The sequence below is a fragment of the Stegodyphus dumicola genome, chromosome 6 (genome assembly GCF_044657685.1).
Source record: "Stegodyphus dumicola isolate Sdum_Otavi_A_Nest chromosome 6, ASM4465768v1".
Classification (NCBI taxonomy): domain Eukaryota; kingdom Metazoa; phylum Arthropoda; class Arachnida; order Araneae; family Eresidae; genus Stegodyphus; species Stegodyphus dumicola.
In genome coordinates, this window is record NC_140773.1 from 16,761,197 (window position 1) to 16,784,033 (window position 22,837).

At 31.5% G+C, this 22,837-nt stretch overlaps 2 protein-coding genes across 2 annotated transcripts; one reads left to right on the top strand and one right to left on the bottom strand.

Moving 5' to 3' along the window:
- Window positions 1-2,091: 2,091 nt before the first annotated feature.
- LOC118189771 (uncharacterized protein F54H12.2-like) lies at window positions 2,092-3,399 on the bottom strand. Its single transcript, XM_085817968.1, has 2 exons — window positions 2,847-3,399; window positions 2,092-2,759 (listed from the first exon to the last, which is right to left on the bottom strand). The coding sequence occupies exons 1-2, from the start codon at window positions 3,397-3,399 to the stop codon at window positions 2,092-2,094; spliced, it is 1,221 nt and encodes a 406-aa protein (XP_085674094.1).
- An 8,762-nt stretch (window positions 3,400-12,161) lies between these two features.
- On the top strand, window positions 12,162-21,744 carry LOC118189776 (forkhead box protein B1-like). Its single transcript, XM_085818141.1, has one exon. It carries the CDS (start codon window positions 12,589-12,591, stop codon window positions 13,630-13,632), a length of 1,044 nt encoding a protein of 347 aa, XP_085674267.1. The 5' UTR covers window positions 12,162-12,588; the 3' UTR covers window positions 13,633-21,744.
- The last annotated feature ends 1,093 nt before the right edge of the window (window positions 21,745-22,837 follow it).

The window sequence follows — 22,837 nt, forward strand, 5'->3', positions numbered from 1 at the left end:
CATTGGCATGTTGATTTCAGTCAAGGCTTTTAAAAATTCGTTTTTAGCAGGAATATTAATCTTTTTCTTTTTGGTTGTAAAAAGGATATTGATTAAGTCTATAATATTTGAATGCTTAATTTTTTCCTTATGATAAAGTACTTCGCCTTTATCATTCCACTTAAGAATATCAGGATGTCGCTTTAAAATAGCTAATGCATTTTGTGCTTTTCTTCTCATTCGTAAAGGTACACTGTCTAAGATAACAGTAGAATAATCAGTTACAGTCATCTGTTTGTCGCCGTCTGTCACAGATGAGGGGGCTTCTTCTTCCTCTTTCACTTTCTTCATCTCAGCTGAATCGTCTAAAGAATTTTGTGAGTCGTCTTTAGGAGGTTTAAAGGGTGAATTGTATTCCTTTAAGTTCAATTTCTTTTGTAAAAGTTCATAATAACGCACTAATTTCTCACGATCGTCAACTGAACTGTTTAAAATATGCATCATGGCTTTATCCAATTCACTTAACTGTTTATCAGAAATGGTATGCTTTGTCATCATCTCTTCTGGAACTAACACATATTTCTTAGTGAACTCCATTGATTAGTCCTGTAAGAACACTGAGAGCAGCAGGAATCAAAACGTTTAGAAAACCTCCTTTTTGTAAAATTAATTTTCGTTTCTTCACAAGAGAAATCTTACGATTTCCTAATTTTCGTAAAGTTGTTTTATGCTTACAGAGAGACTTCTTTTGTTGGTCTGACAATGGAACGTTTCCTTTGAGTATGTTTAAACTACATTCGCATATAGCTTTTATGCAATTGATATTAATTTTCTTTAATAGCTGTTTCCGTAACTTTAACGGACAAATGTTTAACAGCTGTAACTGTCTTAGCTGTTTCTTGACCAGCGTCATTTTATAAAATGATGATGCATTTTATAAAGCTGTTGTTTTTATTATTTTTTAATAATGTTTCATTTGATAAACATACTGTACTTGGTTAGGTAAAATTTGGGTGCGTAAACGTAATTCTTCCGGAGTTTCACTGCTCAGATCAATGAATAAATAAAAAAAAGGTTTCTTGGTTGCATCTTCATATACTTCTTGAAAAAACTTTAAATGACGCGGAAAGAGCTGTTTTCCTAAATGTACGATTTGACTGACATCTCTTCTGTTTTTACACAAAATCAAATAGTGTGCATTTAAAGTCACTTCACGCATTTCTTTTCCCTTGTGAAAAAAGTTTTGTGTGATAAAAATAACGCTTAAATTTAAATGATGACTTCCTTTTGTAAATAAGTTAGTCAGACGTTTATCATTCCCACACTCGCTCATCAAATCGTCTATGATGAATAATGTGTTGGAACCTAAATATTCTTGATATTTAATTGGTAAACCTTCGACAAAAGTAACATTCGGTATATCATTATACAGAGGTTGGTAAATTCCATAACACCATACTACTTTATCGGGAATCGTTGAAAACATTTCCTCTTTATACTTTAACAGTTCTCGTACAAAATAGGTTTTCCCACATCCAGTGGGTCCCGAAATCACCATTGTGAAAGGATGTTGTAGCTTTGGAAATTCCATATTAAATGAGACAAGACACATAATGTATAAAGTTTAAGTATTTATTGATAGAAAAAAGATCTTACATGAAATTTCTTGATTACAAAATTATATACTTTAATATCATTAGATATATGTTGAGGTATGAAAGATAACAATATATCATTGAGAGATTGTCCACGACATTTACAATGAAAATAGTATATGCAATATTGACCACATACTGCCGTTACATTAGTTTGGAGAGTCATCGAATTAAAGTCCATCTGTGGAAATCGTTCTGCATACTTGGCTATCAGTCCAGGAAAATAGGATGGGTCATGTCCATAGGAATCGAAAAATTCTAAATGCTGTGGGGATGAAATGTAAAAGGCTAACCAGTGACTACCGGATTCAGATGCACGATCTACATTAGCTGTAAAGCAACTTGGATATTTCTTGATCTCGACAGGGAGTCGATCACTTGCAAAAACTCCCAGAAATATTTTTCGTGTCTTTGCATTCTGAGAGAGTGCTCTATTTATTTCAAGGCTGTCCATTGCTTAATTAGCAAAATCGCATAGTACATGACGAGATTTTGTTATTTCAATCACGTTTTGAAATTCTGCATAGACTAGCACCGAGAGAGTCACAGAGAGAGCTTTAGCAAATTTAATTTCTACTCGCAAATTGCCTTGTTGCTGTAAGTTAAAATGAGATCCATCACACATATCTGGAGTTAAATCGAAAGCATATAACACATGTCCTTTCGCAAATTCTTCTCGAGATAAATAGATGCCTTTGTCGCGATTAAATTCTGAAAATAAACTGTGGTAAGCACGCACATAATGATTAGATTCGAAATCAAGATCCATTGGTTTACATGGAACGGGTTGTCCATCTACATAAATCGATATAAAGTTGACATGATGATGGGCAAACAGAAAAGGATTCATTGAATATTGTCCATTCATTGCAGCATTTTCTACACAAGTAATAATGACTCGCTTGGGCATCAATCCTAAAAATACATTATCTTGCATAAAAGACCAACTTCCCTTAGAAACTGAATATGTTTTGCATAATACTCGATCTATAGGGTATTTAGCAGAACTTTTTTCCAACGCTTTTACATGCCCGAGAGAGACTCCAGGGTTTACTTTTACTTTTCTGATAAACAAAGAAGCATGATCCAAGATCACTTTATAATCGGCATCTTTCTCAGTAGAAACTAGACAGAAAGCAGATTTACTACGCACCATTTTAATTTTCACATCAACTAAATTTAACATGAGTCGATTTTGTTGAAAAATGTCACAATGTAATTGTCCTATCAAATCCACAATTTGACTGTTTTTTATAAGTTCACCGCGAGCTTTTAGTCCAGCATCCGCATCTTGAGCTAAGACATCTATTTTATTAGGTGAAGTGTCTTGGAAAAATCCTTCGCAGGTGAGTAAACTTTTCTTTGCATCTTCCCCATAATTTAATAATGTTTCGATGAAGGCTCTATAAGGATAGGTATTTGTCGCAGATGAAATGTTTCTTTCATTTAAACTTACATCTACTTGCGAAAAGAGAGAATGTAAAAATAAATTTACAGGGGCAACCGGTTCTTTGTCTGTTAGATTGGATCCGTCTGTCTTAACTACTTTAACTTTCACGTGTATATAAGAAGCAGCTAGATCAATATAGTCTTCACCACTGCCAGAAATATTAAATTCGATAGGTCCTCCATCTCGTATATTTGCGAGAGGGTGATATTCCACAAACTGTCCTTTTTCTATAGCTGTTTGCGTAGGAGGAATGGTAAATAAATCTAATTCAGATTTGACGCAAACGGGAGAGTCTCGATGAATATACGAAGTCATACTTTTTTTTTAAGAGAAAATATCCTGTGCTTTCACCTTCTTTGATCGGTGAGAAATGGTACGCTTTTTCCTACGTTTCTGCTTTTTATTAACTCGTCCAGAACCAATCATGTTCTTCACTTTAGTAGCAGCTTTATCTGTTAATATATTTCCGGCTTCTTTCAGTCGACGCTTAGCAGCCTCTTTTACATCTTGTCCTTGTGATACATCATTTAACAAATTCAGTCCACTATGCCATACTTGTTTTCCAATTGCTTTGGCTCCTGATTTAATAAGAGGTACGGCAGCGCGAAAGAAGGATCTGAATAGACCCCCTAATCCGTATCCTCTCTGATAAAGATTACCTTGATAATAATTCAATCCATGTCCTGTTTGTTGTACATAATAATCTTCAAAAGATTTTTGACAACACTGATAAGGTACATACATTATGACAAGTATTTTTGACGGAAATGAAGTTTCACGTATGACCTTCCTCGTTCAAATGGCGTAAATGCTCCCATATGCGTTCTTATATCGATTTCCAAAGTGTCTATCATTTTCCGATTCACAGGTAAATAATGAGGTCTATCAAATAGTGCACTCACCACTTCTCCATCGCTACCAGTTACTCTTACAATTCGAAGAAGAGGAGCTAAAACATCTCCTACGATTTGAGGTTCTACAATATCCGTATATATCATTAATACACGATAATGTGCACAGGGGTCGGCTGCAAAAGGACTTTCTACAACAGTTTCGGCACTATCATCTGTAGATGTAATTTCCATAGGTTCAAAACCTAACATTTGTGCTAACCCATCATGTAAAATCACTTTAGCGTTATTTTTCACTTTGATTTTCACTCGTTTTGTTACTGGGTTATAATTAAAAATTATTTTGTTTTGATGTTCTTTAATATAAATAGCTTTTAAAATATCAGGTACTGTTTCATAACATCCTGGAGGTAATCTAAGACCTAACATTTCACCATCTTTCTCTAAAACAAATCCAATTAAGTTATTGTCTGCATTCACATTGTGCCATGTGTGCGGATATAGCAATTCAACCAAACCAACTTCCCACATACCTTTTAATTCAATGGGAACAGGTAAACGTGTTATAAAATGTGAAATTTTATTTTCGGGGAAATAATTCATAGCTGTTACGTAGAAACTCATTTTCATAAATGATTCGGATACAATATTTTCTCACACTTTATATCGAGAGTAAATTAGAAGCTGGAATCCATTGATTGAATTTGTCGGGATAACCGCGATATTTTACAAAGTATTCTGTCTGTTTCTTACGCATACGTTTCTTTAAAATTTTTTCAATGCGATATTCCTCTTTCAGTCTCACTTTCTGCAACTCTTGTGCATAAAACGTTCCTTTTACTGAGTCTCCAAGTAAATCTTTAATTCTATACACGGCTGGATGTCTTTTAACACACTCTGTCACCACAAATAGTTCTTCCGTCCAATTGGTTTCATAACCTTTTTCGAAAGTAAGCTTTAGTTTGGAAACACGTACCACATCTCCTACAGCGAATATACATTTAGAAACGTTAGAAGGATGATCTTCATACAAGGTAAACCATACATCACTCTCATTTTCTGAATTGACTTCTATGGGAGCTCGCTTTATACTTGAATGAAAAGTAGCATTATAACTTTCTATTAATTTGTCCAAGACATCTACATATTTATATGTATTTCGAGTCGTAAAGTATTTCCACATTTTTGTTTTCAAAGTGCGATTAAACCTTTCCACCACGGATGCTTTAGTAGTATTGAATGTATTGAAAAGTTGAACTTGATTTCTTTTTAAAAATTTTATAAACACTTTATTTTTAAATTCGGTGCCCTGATCCGTTTGAAGTAATTTTGGTTTACGTTGGCTCATTATTTTTTGAAACGCTTTCACAATATCTTCTCCTCTCTTTTGTTTCAGAGAAATAGCCCATGCATATTTGGATAATATGTCAATACAGGTTAATATATATCGATAACCATCATTATGATCACGTAAATGTGAAACATCCACTAAATCAGCTTGCCATTGTTGATCTATAGAATACACAATTACTCTATTCGTTGGAAATTTTCGGCGAATTGGCTTGTGAAGCGTGTACGCATCTATTCCCTCTAACCATGTTTGAATCTCTTTCCTGGAAACTTTACCTCCTGCAGCACGATGTAAAGCTTCAACACCACCAAAACTTGCAACATGAGCCGGATCCTGATACGATAAATTCATATTCATAACCTATTGAATTATTCTTCATATGGATAATGATAAATTCCCACTGTCGTTAAGACGTAGCGTAAAATCAATAGGAATTTTATGAAATTCTGTAAAAATATAGATGGATGATAAAATAACGCATAAAACAGTGTATAAACACACCGCAACGGTGGCTTCTCCTGGGGCAGGCATAATTGCAATTGATGAGCTGATTCAAATTCCATTTTCTTATATAGGCTTTTTTACCTGAATCTGAATGTATCCCGTCAGCTTAGTGGTTAAAATCTTCAAACTACTGAGCTGGTGAGATATTTTGTTTGAGGGTTCAATTCTATATTTTGAATCATACAACATTTAAAAAAAAAAAAAAAAGAAACTTCTAAAATAGATTATTTTCTTTTTTCGTCCCTAGAGGACGCCATGAGCAATTCCTAAATAGATTATTTTCATTTTTCATCCCTAGAGGACACCATGACCCCGTTGCCAATTTTAAAAAAACTAACTTTAAATGAAAAGCAGGAGGTCTACAACTCAATCAGTAGTCTACGAACACCTCAACTCCACTCGTGACCACGCCTCCTAGTGTGATGACGTTGCCTTTGGCCCCGCCCTCTGTGTGACGTCATTGACCACGCCCACACCCCACACCGCGTGTCGGTGAACCCGTGTTTTCTATCTACTGCTGGCTCAGTCATCAGCAGATGATACTGGCCATCGGCATAAAGGAAGTTACCACCACACTACGTTGAGGTGGACTCACAGCTGGAGAGAAAATGGTACATAAGGAACACTCATTATGAAAGAAAACGAATTAAATGCGTTCTGGTTAAATGCGAAAAGAACTATTATTCATTCCATATATTGCGGAAAAAACATTTTCATGCCACTTGTCATTACTTCCTTCTTCAAACAGCGATATTATAAGTAAGAATTAAAACCAAAAATATCCATTTTAAGATGCAAACTCAAGAACTGCACGTACCAATTTCAAATGTATTTCCTTAAAATAAAAAAATATATATTTCAGAAAATTATCAGGAATATCTTTATTAAATTTAGATCTTACGTAATTTTAGAAGCGCAGTAATATTTGAAAATTGTCAGTCTTGTAAAAAATAACTGAATTATTTTAATCATAATCTTCTTTTATAAATTTACTGCAGTGCAAATAACTGCAACAATTTCTTGTTAATATTAGCATACTTTCAGCAGTTCGAAAGTATGGGAGGAAATACCAATGTTAAACCTTTTTTACGTGTGCACAGACAAAAAATGTTTGAGAAATAATGCATTAGGCAGAGTTAAAGTTATAAAAATGTGTAAATAGTAACTAAAATAATTTCGGTCATTTAAATGATCTCCCCGTTTTTGAATTAATTAAAGGAATTCAAAAGTTAGCTCACTTGATTTTTCTTAAATTTTTCAATCCCTTTCAAATGAATAAAAAATCAAGTGAGCTTACTTTTTGAATTGCTTATTCGAATCTCCTTTCGAATCTCATAATTATACACAGATAAAAGTCATGATTCGGGTATTCCCATTGCTTTTTTCAACTAATAGATAATTTAAGGGGTAAAAAGGCGGATAGGAAACGAGCGGAAAGTTGAAAAAGTTTTCTGTTTCAAAATTCTTAATACATTTAGGTAATAATAAACGGTCAGTGTGAACTTTAATTTTTCACCAATCATCTTATTCATTCACGTGAGAAAACGAATTTCACTTGAATATTGGATTTGGAATAACAATGTAATTTATTTGTTATACAGACTAAGGACCAAGGCGTTTGAATTACGGAGTACCTTTGCAATTACCTCCACATCATCGCTCAGAGAAATGAATTAATTAAGAGAGAAGCAGTCGCTAAAGTGACAATTTGTCAACAGACTAAGGCAATTTGAACAAAATTTCTATTTTTCATATTCGTATTTGATATTCGAACGCGTGCTAGTATCTAGTGAACGTTTTATTCTGTTGTCACCATAATCCCCAGGAAATAGAAAAATAAATAAATACTCAGCTTCTTTCCCTCAAATGCTTGAGCAGAAACCGCCGACAAAAGGACAAATAATAAGCATCAGTTCCAGTGAGCAAATCTTTCCAAATCCACCCCGGACCTAAAACTTTCTTCTATTCTCACAAAAACCGACAAGGGTCTGCTCCAGAACACAATCCAATCCATACCCATACAAAAACATATTAATAATAGCCAGCATTATTAGGCAAAAAGTGTCCAACAAACGCCCCTTCTCCACTCCTTCACGCCTGTCGCTCCCTTTAATGTTCGGGGGTGGGAATTACGCCCTTTTACGAACCCCCTCGATTATTCAATAGTCCGCAAAAGAAGTGCGTGCCGGGTGATTTTACCAAACTATCACTCTTTAACCCCTCCGTATCCCCCATCCCCAGCTTCAATGAATGCGAGAAATCATAGCCATCCTCAGCCAAAAAATCGAGCGCGCTGGAGAGGCGATGCCCCAAGAACTGGCCATTGTACGTCCAAGAACCAGGCCCTCTTAGCATCTGATGTTGAGTACCCTGCTTCTTCCCCCTTCGATCATTGAACAGAAAACGTTCTTTTGATCTGGTTGAAGGGCCTCATCCGAAAAGGCCCACAGCTCCGGTATTGTCCCTTTGTCAACATTTGACTTGACTCTTCTGTTATTGTCATGAATGGGGTCTCCAAACAACACGAGGTTTCACTTTTTGTGGGGTAGGAAGTGGATTTATTTATTATTACATTTCATTATTATCAAACGTGTTTGCTGAGCGAATAGGGACTCGAATTTCAATGTGTCCGCGTCGAATTTCGACACCTTCTGGAAGAAGGGTCTTTTCTTGTCCACCCTTGAGGATGAGTGCCGGCGAGATGTGTGCAATAAATTATTTCCTATAAAACTCGTTGACAGTTTCTTCACACAGTGGTGCTTTATCGAAAATGTGTAATTATGCGTAACCATGAGATGAAAGCCAGAAACATTCTACACACTTCCACACTAAAATGCTCAGTTTGATGTAATAACGATTTTTGAAGTGGCTTGACTGAAACACATACTTTAGGTCATTATATCTATCTCACGTAGCTCATGTTCATAAGCGCATATAAGTTACATTCTTTAAATTCTGAATAAAGAAGGTTATGATTTGTAGTAGTTCTTCGATGCTATAAAGAGATTAAATCTTTTTAGTGTTTAAAAGGTATTGTTCCTGATATTGTCAATTAATGTTAAGTTAAACAAAAATTTGTTTTAAATGGTTAGTTTTTGAGGGATTATTTAATCATTTAGGTAGTGCAAAATTTATTTTCGTTTTGGAAATTTTTTTAATTTACCACAAATGCGGAAAGAAAACGATTCAGTTTCTTTAAGAATCCTCTTTGAGTTTTACAGTTATAAGAAATAACGATGTATTCTTAAATAGTTCTTAATGTTATAGTCACAGGAAATAACAGTAATACCAATTCTAATTACCTGCGCAATTTTAAATGAATTAATCACAAATCACGAGAGATTTGTATAATATTTAAATCATAAGAATATAGCCAAAAAATGCATTTTACCTCATCTTGATTCTGACATAAATAAAATCTTCTAAATTTATGGAATTGTGTTCGCTACTCTACATGTAAGTTTTGATAAAGAATATCATTCCAGTTATACAGATAATTCAAAGTAAAGGATAAACATCTGTGTTATCACAAATGAAAAACAGCTGAAGTTTAACTATTTGAAGAAAATGAGGAATGCTTGGTTATGTTTAAGAGAAATCACATTTTTAATTACATCAATTCAATTTTAAATTTCCAACACATATCATTTTAAAATAGATCTTCTTTGTTTCAGGTAACATCGATCGGAAAATGTACGATGCACAATCAATTACTAATTTATCGGGGTAACATTGGAGACGACATCCATGACAAAATGGAAATCATGGTTCATTGAAAAGCAATTGCAAAGGTTGGGCAAAAAGTAGTAGCAATATATTGATAGTTCTGAAGGCTATGTATTAGATTAGCTAACCCGACTTAGACTATGTCGATTTAGACTGTTTATATATGCCATTGTTCTAACATAGGTAGTTGGACATAATCGTACTTTTCTGAAATGACATACGTATCTTTTTCCGATATTTCGAGTCTACGACTCAAGTTATGCCAAAATACAACGTTTTGTAAAACTCGCAGAAGTTTTTAAAAAATTCTGTCTCAAACTTTTAGCTCCTCAGTGTTAACTGAATTTAGTATATGTTTATTAATAACTCAATTAATTCAAATTTAATATTTAATCATAATGAGTCATAGAATTGAAATATAGAAAAAAAAATCTGCATGTCATTTCAGAAAAAGTCCGATCTTGCGTCAGAATACCTGTATTAGAACAAAGTTATATATAAATCTAGTAAGCATACTTAAACGAATACTTAACGAATAAAGTAAGTATACTTAATAAAGAGTACATGTATAAATAGTGCATATATAAATAGTACGTAATAAAGAGCACATAAGAGTGTGACTACTTTTGATTTACTTTTAAAAATGAAAAATCAAACATAGTGGATTATCGAATATACATATTGAATTATAGAATATTTTGCACTGATAAAACTTAAATGCATTGTATTAAAAAAAAAGACTTAAAAATAAATCTCAAGCAATTGATAAACTAGAATGATTGATCAAAAATACTTTTAAAACGCTTAGAAAATTATATAAAATATTAAGAAATGACATCTTTAGGTTACATTACAATTTAAAATAATAAAGATAATCGGAAGAACTGCAAAGTCACGTACTCCATCATTAAGAAAATTTTAATTTAATAATTTTAAGTACTTCATTTATGTATTTCTTATGCACTGAAGTCTGGCGTTCTATACAATACCTAGGCGTTTTATAGAATGCCGAAAACCGACCGGCATGTATGAAACGATTAAATATTTCAGACATTGCCTAAGCATTCCATAGAATGCCAAATGACAAACCGATAGAGTATGAAATACATCTCCGATTCGCTTCGAATAACCGAAACTACTTGCCAGAAGTTAATAAATGATGTAAAAAATTCCAAAATAACTACTAACAAGAAACCACCTGACTATTGGTTGCTGAATCGACCATGATGTAATATTTGTGGAAAACAAAAGTAAACTCATTTATACTGTTAAAGAGGGCGTAAGTACTATATAGTATTACCTCACGGAGAGTTATTTCACATTGAGTTATTTCACTTCCGAAACTCATTTGGCTATTGGACACGGAGGACGGGGCAGAATGTTGAAAGCAAACACAAAAAGGTCACGTAATGATAATGAACTGAACATCCACCTTTGTGAGTCCTACCCCCCTCCCAAAAAAAAGTAAAGATATTCAAAAGGGCATTAATGTAAGATTTATGATTTTTTAAAAAATTAAATCTCGTTGTCAGGCAGATCTTATTGATTTCCAGTAAAATAAAGAATACAAATGTATTATGGTGTACCTATATCATCTCACCTTTTTTTTTTTTTTTTTTAACGTATTTAGAATAAAAGTTTTTTGGCAGCTTTTTATTATTTTTTTAAAATAATATTTGCATTTTTGAGGAATGGATGGTTTTTACATAATAGCCTTACCATAACCTTTTTTTCATACTTTAAAAAAGCGAAGCATTCTATAAACTGCCTAGGTATCCTATAGACTGCATTTCCGATAACAGATATCTTTCTTATGAGTTACTTTTTATTTATTTGAAACAGCATACATCAATATTAAATGTGCAGTCTTCATTATTATCTATTCTGGCAACAGTATTATTATTTGCATTAGTAATAACTTGATAATTTTCAATACATTTAAGCTCATTCATAAATGTACATTTCAGAGCAATTTTTAATTTTACGAACGCTAAAAATTCTTCAGGCACAGCCTTCTACTTTATACCTCCCTTATAACCTTCTTCAATAGGTAGTCGAATACAAGTCAGGTATCTCTTAGCATTGTAGTTGTATTTATTACATAAAAACTAACTCTTTCGCATATGATTGCTTTATATAGTATTCAATGCATCTATATTAAATATACCTCTGTTGTATTAATTCTAATATTATTATTGCATTAATATTCATAAAAATTTGTTTCGTTTCATTTAAAAATACCTTACAAATTCATGTTACAAGAACTTACTGGAATTTTTTAAATTTTCAAATAATAAATCATTTACTATTTAATGTACTTCGTATTTATTCTCTGATTAATTTGCATTTAGAGCAACCGTAAAACCTAAAATTGTATTGCCAAATGGAAGTAAAATAATACGCTTCTGTACTACGTTTTTCTATTTTTACTTCTGTACTACATTTTTCTATTTTTACTTCTGTACTACGTTTTCTAATAAGATAATATTTTCATCCAAAATTAAAACGATATTTTTAACAAATTACAAGAAATTGTCCTTCATGGGCCATGAGATATCGCTCCGAAAGGAAAGTTAGAAAAGAACTGTAGTAAAAAAAGGAGGCTGGCTTTGCTTCTACTCACCATGACTCCCTCTGCTATGCTCATTGGTCAAAAGCTCATCAATAGGCGGTTCTTCATTTGCGCGTTATGGGCGGGGGCAGAAGGGCGTATCCTAAGTTGTTTGCCGAACCTCTACGGCGAACCATTCGGCAAAGAGGCCGGTAAACTGCTGAGCAGGCCGAAAGTTTTCTCGAAGGTGTATGCGCGCGCTGTTTTCTTGTGTGCGTTTCGCGTCGGCGTGTGTGTTATTACTCGTGTTATAACGTCAACTTTATTCCACCCCTTTTGTCACATCCCCCCTCCGTACCTGAGGACTCCACGACGGCCCTGCCCCCTTCGAGCAGAAGGGAGGAAGTTCGCCGAGTTACTCTGCGGCAGTAATCATATTAGTGCGGTGGTGATTGTTCAGCGTCAGCCGTGATCTCTATGGACTGGAAGAGCCGTCGGCCTTACTGAGGAGGGCCAAAATCATGCCGAGGCCCGGACGCAGCACGTACGGCGAGCAGAAACCGCCGTACTCGTATATTTCTTTGACGTTTATGGCCATCAATAGCTCAAGTGAAAAAATGCTAACTCTAAGTGATATTTATAAGTTTATAATGGACAGATTTCCATATTACCAAAAGAACACTCAACGATGGCAAAATAGTTTGCGGCATAATTTGTCTTTTAATGACTGCTTCATTAAGATACCTCGAAGGCCGGACCGTCCCGGAAAGGGAAGCTACTGGGCACTTCATCCGGCCTGTGGTGATATGTTTGAGAACGGCAGCTACCTACGACGCCGAAAGCGTTTCAAACTAAGCAAACAAGCTAAAGATGCTACAGCAGCAGCACTTGCGGACCTCAAACATTTCGAAACGGCCACCCAGGCCGCTGTACAGGAACATGCAAAGATGAGATTGACAGCTCTTGCTGCAGCTCCCAGCCATCTGCAACCTCTGGGTGAGACTTTACTTTCATCTAGTGTGCCCACTACCTACAAACAGCCATTTACTATCGAAAATATCATAGGTCCTGACATCAAAAACGGTGGACTTGTCGGAACACATGGTGCATTGCAAGGACACCAACCTATGATACCTCAACCTATGCTGGCATCTAGGTCGCTGGCGACCTTTCCTCAGCTCAGCATGGCTAATTGGCATCCCACCTACACTTCGGCGGCTATGACTTTCAACCCGGTCATGACCGGTGCGGACTTTCCACACCTATTTGTCGGTTCGAAACCGCCACAGGCTGCGACGAGCGTCTTCAGTTTACCCCTGCATCATCATTTACATAGAGGACTGGGTCAAGTGCCGTTCGCGGCTGCTCTGCCATCGTTAGGCCCGTACAAACCTACCTTTGTCCCGGCAGCTTTTCCGAGCCTGCCTGACCATGCGCTACTGGGGTCGGCAGTTATGCCACCCTGCATTAATGCTGGCATCTCCCCACCAGTAAGAGTAGATTCTGTCTCCAGCGATATCTCATCTAAGTCACTAGACGTCGTATCAGACGATTCCTCCAAATGAAACTGAACTTCAAGAACTGTACGATGATTTTCGAGCCTTTTACTTCTCAGAAAACAAGCAGTAAGAATATATCTTTTATTCCTTTTCCTGTCTATATTCTAAATTCTTGTAGCTAAATTTGAATACCTAGATTTAAGAAGATATATAATATAGAAAATTAACGTTTGATGCTTTATTTTACTTTTAAATAAGATTTTAAAGTTAACTTTTAAAATTGGTTTCAAAAGTAAGTTTAAATTAATTTTACTTATTAATATAAAACAAAGCTTTACCCTAATATGAAAAATTACGATCTTACATTTTTCCAAGCTTGTTCAGTTTAAAGAGTACTGAATCTAAATTTCAGGGTACTGAACCTGCACTATACAATTATGGACGTCAGTAGTTTTCATAAACTGCGTATTAAGTTTTTGAAGTTTTATGCAACAGTGTTCATTCATGAATCTTTCTAAAAGACTATTAGGACGTCTTGATTATTTATTTAATGAATGCACTTACTAGAAAACTGGTGAAAATAAGTATAACGTCTACTATTTCACATTCTGTAGATCTGTTAGCTTCGGAAAATGAAATATTTTGATAAAGGCAATATTTTATCTTGAAAACCTTAAAATTATCAGCTGAAGAGCCTGTATCTCAGTAAGGTATTATTATAATATTTCTGCATAGCCATATTTACCACTTTTAAATTATAGACTTACAGGCATCGTAATTAAATGACATTATGAATTATTAGTTAAATTTTAAATAACTGTATAAAAGAGTCCCCTTTATTATATTACCTAAGGTAATAACTCTAAGTAACTCTGTAACTCTGAGTTTCGAATGTTAAAAAGGCAGTTTTAAACCACATATATATTATTCTCCTCTTCACTATTTGGTCTATAACAAGTTTAGAAAGTTTTGCAAACTTGTGTGTAATATATTACGATATTTTAAAATTAATATATTAAATGCAAGAACGAGTTTCCCTTCTAGCAGTTATAACAACATTTTATAAAATAAACAGCCTTAGAAGACTTGATTTTAACAGTGAAGAAGATTTCTGTATAATGCTATGAAAATGCTGTCTTCGCGAAACTTGAAGAATTCATAGCCACCAATAAAAATTTGCCACAATATGAGATAAAGTGAGATCTTCCTCATTGGTCAAGTTTGTTAGAATGTTTGTTTACCAAACCTGAGGCTTTATAAGAAATAACAACTCATCAAGCAATAATGTAGCTTCCCTTCATAAAAAAAAATAAAGAATAAAACTGCATAAAAACATGAAACTCCTTTTATGAAACTTCCTTTTATAAAAGTTTCCCATTCATTTGCTTTACACCATTTAAACAAAAATCATATTAATAGAATACGAAGAATTTCACTATAATTGAAATTTATTAAAAGACTATTTATTTACACTATTTTGTTGAAAAATGTACCTACTTTTTTCTGAAAGGGTAAATGTCCACATGTTACAAATGTGTGGCTATCAATTTTTCTTTCAATAAATCTTAAAAATATTAATTTTTAAAAGCAACTAATTTATTTTTAATCAGATGCTAAACTGGAAATTAAATGCGTTTTTCTTTTTTTTCATCTTTATTCAAATTACATTTAGAAATTAGCCAGTATCTAGCCATTAATTTAAACTTTTATGTATTGTTAATTTAAATTTTTCTAATTACAGAAAACAAACGCGACTGTATCTTAAACATATGAAAACATACAAATATTTACATGAGAGGGCAAAATCAACCACTTAGGCTGTAGTGCAAATAATATCTTTGATTCTCTTTCAATTTGGAAAAAAAAAAAAAAAAAAAAAAAAAAAAAAAAAAAAAAGTAGCTAAATTTATGAACTAAAGAAGTGCAGCACAGGAAGATTGAGTTTTAACACATTTAGTTGAAAACATAATGACATATTTAGTTGAAAACATAATGGTATTTTAGTTGAAAACATAATGACCCTCGTAAACTTTACTGGTTTTATTCGAGCTACCCGGAATTGACCCTTTCACTTAAATGTGCAAAATCTAGAACTTGACAGATTGAACATATGCATTCTTCTCTGCAACACTATTTTATAATGATCTGAATAAACTAGTGCATACTGTAAAAAATGTAAAGCATCTAAAAATTTAAAAAAAAAAAAAATAATAATAAATGTTAATTAGCATTAATTAATGTAACTTATTCGATGGATTGTTGAAAATTTCAGAAAAATCTTATTTAGTCTTAAATTCTTGCTTAACTTCTTGACGTTCAAAATTTTTATTATTTTACACTAAACAACATTTGAAAATTTAATTTTTCATCAAATTACGAAATAATATCTACCAGATGTGCTTCGATATTACTTTTTAAATGAGCTATACATTTTGCGTTAATTATATTAATGCATAAAAATCTATGAATAAAAAATTTTTGGAAGTTTAGACTATTCCTCTACAGCTAGTTAGTTACACATAAAAAGCTTTTTTTGGTTGCGTTTGTTGAAAACATCATAACTACTCGTAATATACGTTTGTAAATATTTAACGAGGCTCGGCTTGTGTCGAAATTAAGTGAAATCGAGGCACACTTAAAAACAGACTTCAGAAAGAAAACCCCAGATAATTTTTTGAGTAATATTCAAAGATGATAGCAATACTTGTTTTGATAATTACTTTTGGATTATTACCTTGATTTTTCTAAGAGTAAAATCAAGGTAATAACCCAAAAGGTTTTTCCATTTTACATATTAATTTTTATTCACAGCAGTATTTTTAATTCCACTATGCCTTTTTAAACAAGGAATGAAATTGAAGGTGAATAAAGATCCGATTGCAAATGTTATTACTTAACTGCTGGTAAAAGTAATTATTGCATTAGTACTGCTTTTCTTTATTTGGAAATTTTCAATGGTTACGGAGTATAATGATTCTCAACTTTGCTTGTTTCTACAGAGGTTCGCGCATTTCTTAGACGAATTTCATTGTATTTACAGAGATAGTTTACCGAAACATTTTGCATTTCATATGTTCCATTTGTTAACCTCCAGTCTTCACTATCTTTCTACACCGTAATTTCCAAGACAATAAAGACTTTTTTAGTATTAAAAGAGGTTTTTTATCCCATTTCTCTTTAAAAACTCTCCAAAGTCCAAAGACAGTTGTAAGCCGACCTTTGGACAATTAGCTTCATAAAAGTTCAAAAGCACAAAACTCTATGGCAGATACTTCAGAAAATTTAGGGGGGGGGGATATGAGTCTTGATACCTGCATCTTGTTCCATTTTTTCCATGAATTTCTCATTGGATTTTTACTTTTGGCTGCTTACTTTGTCTTGATGCATTTCTACTGTGGGTAAAGAGAAGGTATTTCATATTTGAAATCTGGGTATCAAATATGTTCCTGGTAATATGTGGAGTTGACTTTAATAGATTTCTTCACTGCCTCTCATTTTTATTGGTCGTTGTATCAAAAACCAACAACAGTCATAAATACATTTCAAAAACATTCTTAAATTCTTTGGACCATGTTCTAAATTTTTTTCCTTCTATTTGATGATAATAAACGGATCCTTTTTTATTGCAGTCTTTTAAATATACCCAAGATTCATCTATTGTGACAACATTTTCCCATTTTTATTCGAATAAGTGTTTCTCACAGAGAATTCTGCAGCGCACTCTGCTTTAGGGGATATGTCGTGGAGAAAGTAGATGCATATTACGTTTTCTAGCCCTTTTAAGACTCAAATCAGCAATAATCCCTTTATTTACAGTTGACATCAGCATTTTATTGATTATTCAACTGTCCTTTGACTTCGCAGATTTTCTTTTAACATTAGTTCAACATTTCATATATTTTCACATAACATAGTTTAACATTTCTTTTAACATTTTCATTAACATTAGTTAGATTTTCTTTTAACAAGTTCTTATCCTTGCAATACTCGAAACATTCCGGTTTTCACTTAGATATGTATTTTGAACAATATTTCTTCCTGAAGCCAAATCTGAGGTTTTTCTTCCCTTGCTTATTGACAATATTATCTATCGTTGCTTTAGATATTGAAAAATCATGACTTAATAGCATTTTTTTATAACTAAATACGAATAATTTTCTTCGGAAAGAGCACAGATATAGTCTTCTGTCCATCGCTTCTTTAAAAGTGCCATTTTGCATGAAAACAAAACTGCCAAGCAGCAGACGATAATTTACACTTTAGAAAATATAGTTGGAGTTAAAATTTTGTTTTCCAAGTAGGCGATTTTTTTTAATAACAAAACAAAGTCGCCTAAAAAATGTACAAACAGTCTCTGTAGATAACAATTTTTCCTTCAAGTTGCTTAACCGAAAGATTGATATAATATTTCAAAATGAATTTTAAAAAAATCGTGATATGCAACTTAAAAAACATCTGATTTCTTCAAGAAGAAATAGCATTTCATGCAACATCAGTGCATCAGTTATCACATCAGCAAATGCTTACCATTAACTTATACTTATTTTACAAATATATATATATATAATTTAAATGTAGCCTTCCTTTATCTTAGGTTTTTAATTTCCCATTTCTTAAAATAATAAAATATTTTAAATTATTTTGCAACAATAATTGCTGGATGAATTAATTTAACATAAAATTTTGCTATTAACATTATGAAAGTTATCAATTAAAAAATGTATGAATGCTTCACAAAAAAAGAAATGTCTCAAAATATAGTCATTTTAATACTTAAGAAGTAAGAAAGGATTTTCATAGTTAACTATTTTATTACTATTATTCGGATAGCTATCTCATTAAAGTTTGTTAAAAACTTTAAAATGGAGTGTTAAAACTGAAGTCCTCATACAAAGTCATAATTCACAAAATTTATCATTTTTTTTATTTCGTACAGCATCATAAGCTTTTAGTTTTTATTTTAAATTCTTTCTTTAGATAAAGATAAGTTAACTCCTGAATTGAATTTTACAAATGTCGAGAACTTTGTCGATTATTAGAAAATATTGCAGCAGTCAAGATCTGTAGAAAATAACTGCTATCAAGATAAAATGAATTGATTTATCGAATTTAATTAAAAAGAATCTCCTTTAAAAATCACGCCCAGCACATGAACCGAATTTTCCTAAATTTAGTTCCTTAAAATATATACATAAAAAATACTCTTATTGAAAAGGCATACTGGTATAAAAGATTTTATAAATATTTCAAAATTAACCTAAATAACAACAGAAGTGCTTAGAATGATAGAATATATATATTTCTAAAGTTAAAAAACGTGTGTCATCAAATAAAACATTTAGTCTGAGTGTCCTCTTTATGGATAGAAATGCTATAAAAAATTCAGCAATTAAATTTTCTTTCTATATTTAACAGTAATAGTTTAAATTTCTTTTAAGAATAAGTTTCTTCTTTTTTCTGAAAGCTGCTTGTTTTTTAATTGTAAGAAATATTTTATTACGGTTATTTTTAACTCTATCATTCTTTATTTTTTATGAAGGTAAAAATAGAAATTTTCTAGATTTCTTATAAATATATAAATATAGATATAGTTAATTAATAATGTAAGATATGATGTATATTGAAAACATTTTAACGCATGTATTTTTCCATTTCCGAGAAAAACTGTTTAGTTTAGTTATCGTTAAGAACATATGTAATCTACAACGTAGAATATAATATGATACACAAATTTAAAAATGCTTAAATTCTATCAAATGCCAGTTACATATATATATATATATATTAATTGAAAAGAAAATATAAAGTGAACTGGTAATTAGACGAAAGACCAAAAACTTTTGCGCATAATGCTGCAAAAAGATTTGAAAGAATAGTAGTAGGTAGGAACATTGCAGCAACCTTGCTAAAAAGTTACCAGGAGCTGTAGCTCCACGAAATGTTGTAACATAGTACTACATAAACAATAAGAAATTTGCCTGGTAAAATTGGAAAAACTGTATAAGCGCGATAAAACTGCCAAATTTTAGAGCTGGAAGACTTGCTATTGCACGAAAAAAATTAATTAATCTGACCGTTGTGTAATGTGAAAAGTTAACTCACATGAAAAATACATATATTAAATATTTATTTAATATATGTATTTAATATATAATTTAATAATATATGTATTTTTACATATTTGTGCATACATACATATTTAATATATGTATGTATGCACAAATATGTAAAAATACATATTTGTGCCTTATGTGACTGACATATTATATAAATGGCATATAAATGTCAGTTATATGCCATTTATATAATATGTCAGTCACATAAGGCACAAAGCAGAGTATAAAGCATATATAGCTTTTATATATATTTATATATATTATATATATATATATATATATATTCGATGGTTTATACACAAAGATGGTTTATACACATATGCTAGTCACATATTATATACTTTAAAATTAACTAATTGGAGATTATGATTCATAAGTTACAAACCTTAATTAATTATTTACATAAAAATAACAATTCATGAAAACACATCTTTTACTAAAAAGTTAGCTAAAATTCGCCTTTCTTTGCATATAAAATAAGTTTTATACGCATCAAAATACGTTACGAAAATTCGAAGAAATATATTTGGGTCCATTATCTCTTTTTTAAGCGTCAACTGGAAAGAATTACAAAGTAATATAACATATACTTTTCTCAAAGATTTCAAATGTTTACAAAGAAACATCAAATTAAACTCTTCATATTGTATTCATGGTGTTATTATATATGAAATGATTGTAAAACTATTTTGTGCTTAACTTGTGAATTCTACATTGAATGATACATTGAACTCATGCGACATTGAATGATATTTAAATAGAAAATATACACCTTTAAAATACACATTGCATTCTTTTGTTCTCTTTATCGAAATCCTTATAATAATTTTGCACAGATTTATTTCATATTACACTCTTAAAATTCGAGTTCAGAAGCAAATTCCGTAAAATACATATACTTCTAAGCATAGAAGTTTATCAAATTCGAAATTTTTAAGAGGAATTTTGAAATTAAGATTTGAATCTCTAAATAAGGTCAGAGAACTTAATTTATTCAATTTGATTGAGACCAATATCTTTAAAAGAAAGTACATTTGTTACTATGGAGCTGCGGAATTATTTTGCCATTAGAGAGATATGAAAAGGGAGCTTACAAGAGGAGCTCAAAATTAGGAATATATACTTTAATTAAATTCTAAAATATGTTAAATTCATTCATGATAAGTACTCAATTCAAATATTTTTTATTATATGCAAAACTAAGTGAAGTTTAAGCGAATTTGAATAATTCAACTTCTTGTATTAAAATTTTCATAGCCGAAATTTAAGTTACAAATATAAAATTGTGCTTATATATTAAATTTTAGTCACCTTTTCTAAACCTTACTAATTTATTTGTTGAGGAGAAATTTATTGATAAGCAACCTAGTAATTTTGTTTAATATTTGGTCAAAATTTTTCGATATTCTAGGTCTTGCACTAGGAAGATTCATGAATATTGCACAATTTCTCATATTATTTTAAGTTCCAAAAGCTGTAAAAATTGTTTCATTAGCTTTTCTTATCGAACTACAGCCGAGAATTCTTAATTAAATTAATTACTTCTTTTCCTTTGATAAAATGCGTAAGCTTGTTAGCTTTTCTATGGAAAGTTATTTATTTATGAACCTGGGAAGAAGTTAAAAGGCTGAAAATCATCGGCAAGTGAAGCTTTGGTAGCCATCTTCGGACATTAATTTTTCTTGTGAAATAGTACCAAGCATCATCAAGCCATGCGGCGAAATATTCATCATCTGTGTCATCGACAAGGTCCGCAATTTTCATCGCTCAAGCATGTCTGCAACAAGGTAAAGTGTCACCGTTTTCCATCAATTCATTCAGTGTTTTCTGTAGACTTTAACAGTGAGAATATTTCGGTAGACTTTAAACTGTGAATCTCTTTGAGGAGAATAAGATTCTCAATTTCCTAAATAAGCCTCTATGGACTGAAAAATTTGTAAATTTATGTTTGAATTTTCCTCTTGCCGGTGTAAATAAGTTAATTTGTCAAATATTGTAAATATATTATTATTCGTTTTGAATGCTAGCTCATTCGTGAAATAAATGACTTTATAACACTAAAGAGGACTCCGGTGGTTATTTGGTTATAATTATTCTCAATTACTAAACAAATTCCAAGCTTCTAAGTACCATAATGAAAACTAGAATTAAACTTAAGTAAACACACATGAGAATTCTAGAGGTTGTTTAAAGGAATGAAAATATTAGTCAGTTATCTATAAAAATTACGAGAATTTTATTATTTATTTATTTATTGAAGAAACTCTTTTGATACTACTTATTTCCAGTTTCAAAGGTAATGATAAAAATATGTTATTAGTACTTTATATAATTATAATAGTAAAACTTAGCTTTTTACAGTTAACATCTAAACACGGTGAAAAATGTCAATATTTTCTATAGAAGCTAATTTCATTAATTTAATTTAATACTTAATAGCAGCAGCAATGTTTAAGTAATTTATGAGATTTTTTAAACTGTTAAAAACGTATTAAGTCATAAATTTAGTGAATTAAATTAATGGATGTCTTTGAAAATTTAATTTGATTTGAAAACCTTCGCATAAAAATTTACGAAGATATCACAGAAAATTTCTTGAAGAAGTATAATTCACCTAAGAATAAAGGAATGCGCATTTAGCATCGCTTTGTACAGAAAAGTTTCATTTTGACTCTTTTACTTTGATAAAATTTTTTATAAAGTTATTTTTTATAAAGTTTTATAAAGTTATTTTTTGATAAAGTTTCACTTTGATAAAATTTTTTATAAAGTTTTATAAAGTTATTTTTTTGATAAAGTTTCACTTTGATAAAATTTTGATACTTCAAAAGAATTAAACGAAACTGAAGAAACAAATGACAAAATAAAGTACAATTTAATATATTTAATAACTATAATTTTTTATGGTCAATTATCACTAATAAGCTAATACACAAAAGAAAACCATTAGTACTAAAAGCCATTAAAAGACATTAAGAGGTTCAACTTCTTAATCCATTAATAGGCATAGATATCTAGAACTGTAAAAAAAACCTAAAAAATTGATTAACAGAATTTTAAATTTCTTGAAGATAATGATAAAAATATGTTTTTAATACTTTATATAAGTAACGTTATATACTTACTTACTTATATAAAGTATATAAGTAAGTACG

Excerpts from the sequence above, each read along its gene's own strand:
- LOC118189771 (XM_085817968.1), bottom strand. The coding sequence starts at position 3,399 with ATGACTTCGTATATTCATCGAGACTCTCCCGTTTGCGTCAAATCTGAA. Across the intron at positions 2,760-2,846 it reads TTTGATAGGACAATTACATT|TTTCTACTGAGAAAGATGCC; the intron begins GTGACATTTTTC and ends CTTTCTGTCTAG.
- LOC118189776 (XM_085818141.1), top strand. The coding sequence starts at position 12,589 with ATGCCGAGGCCCGGACGCAGCACGTACGGCGAGCAGAAACCGCCGTAC.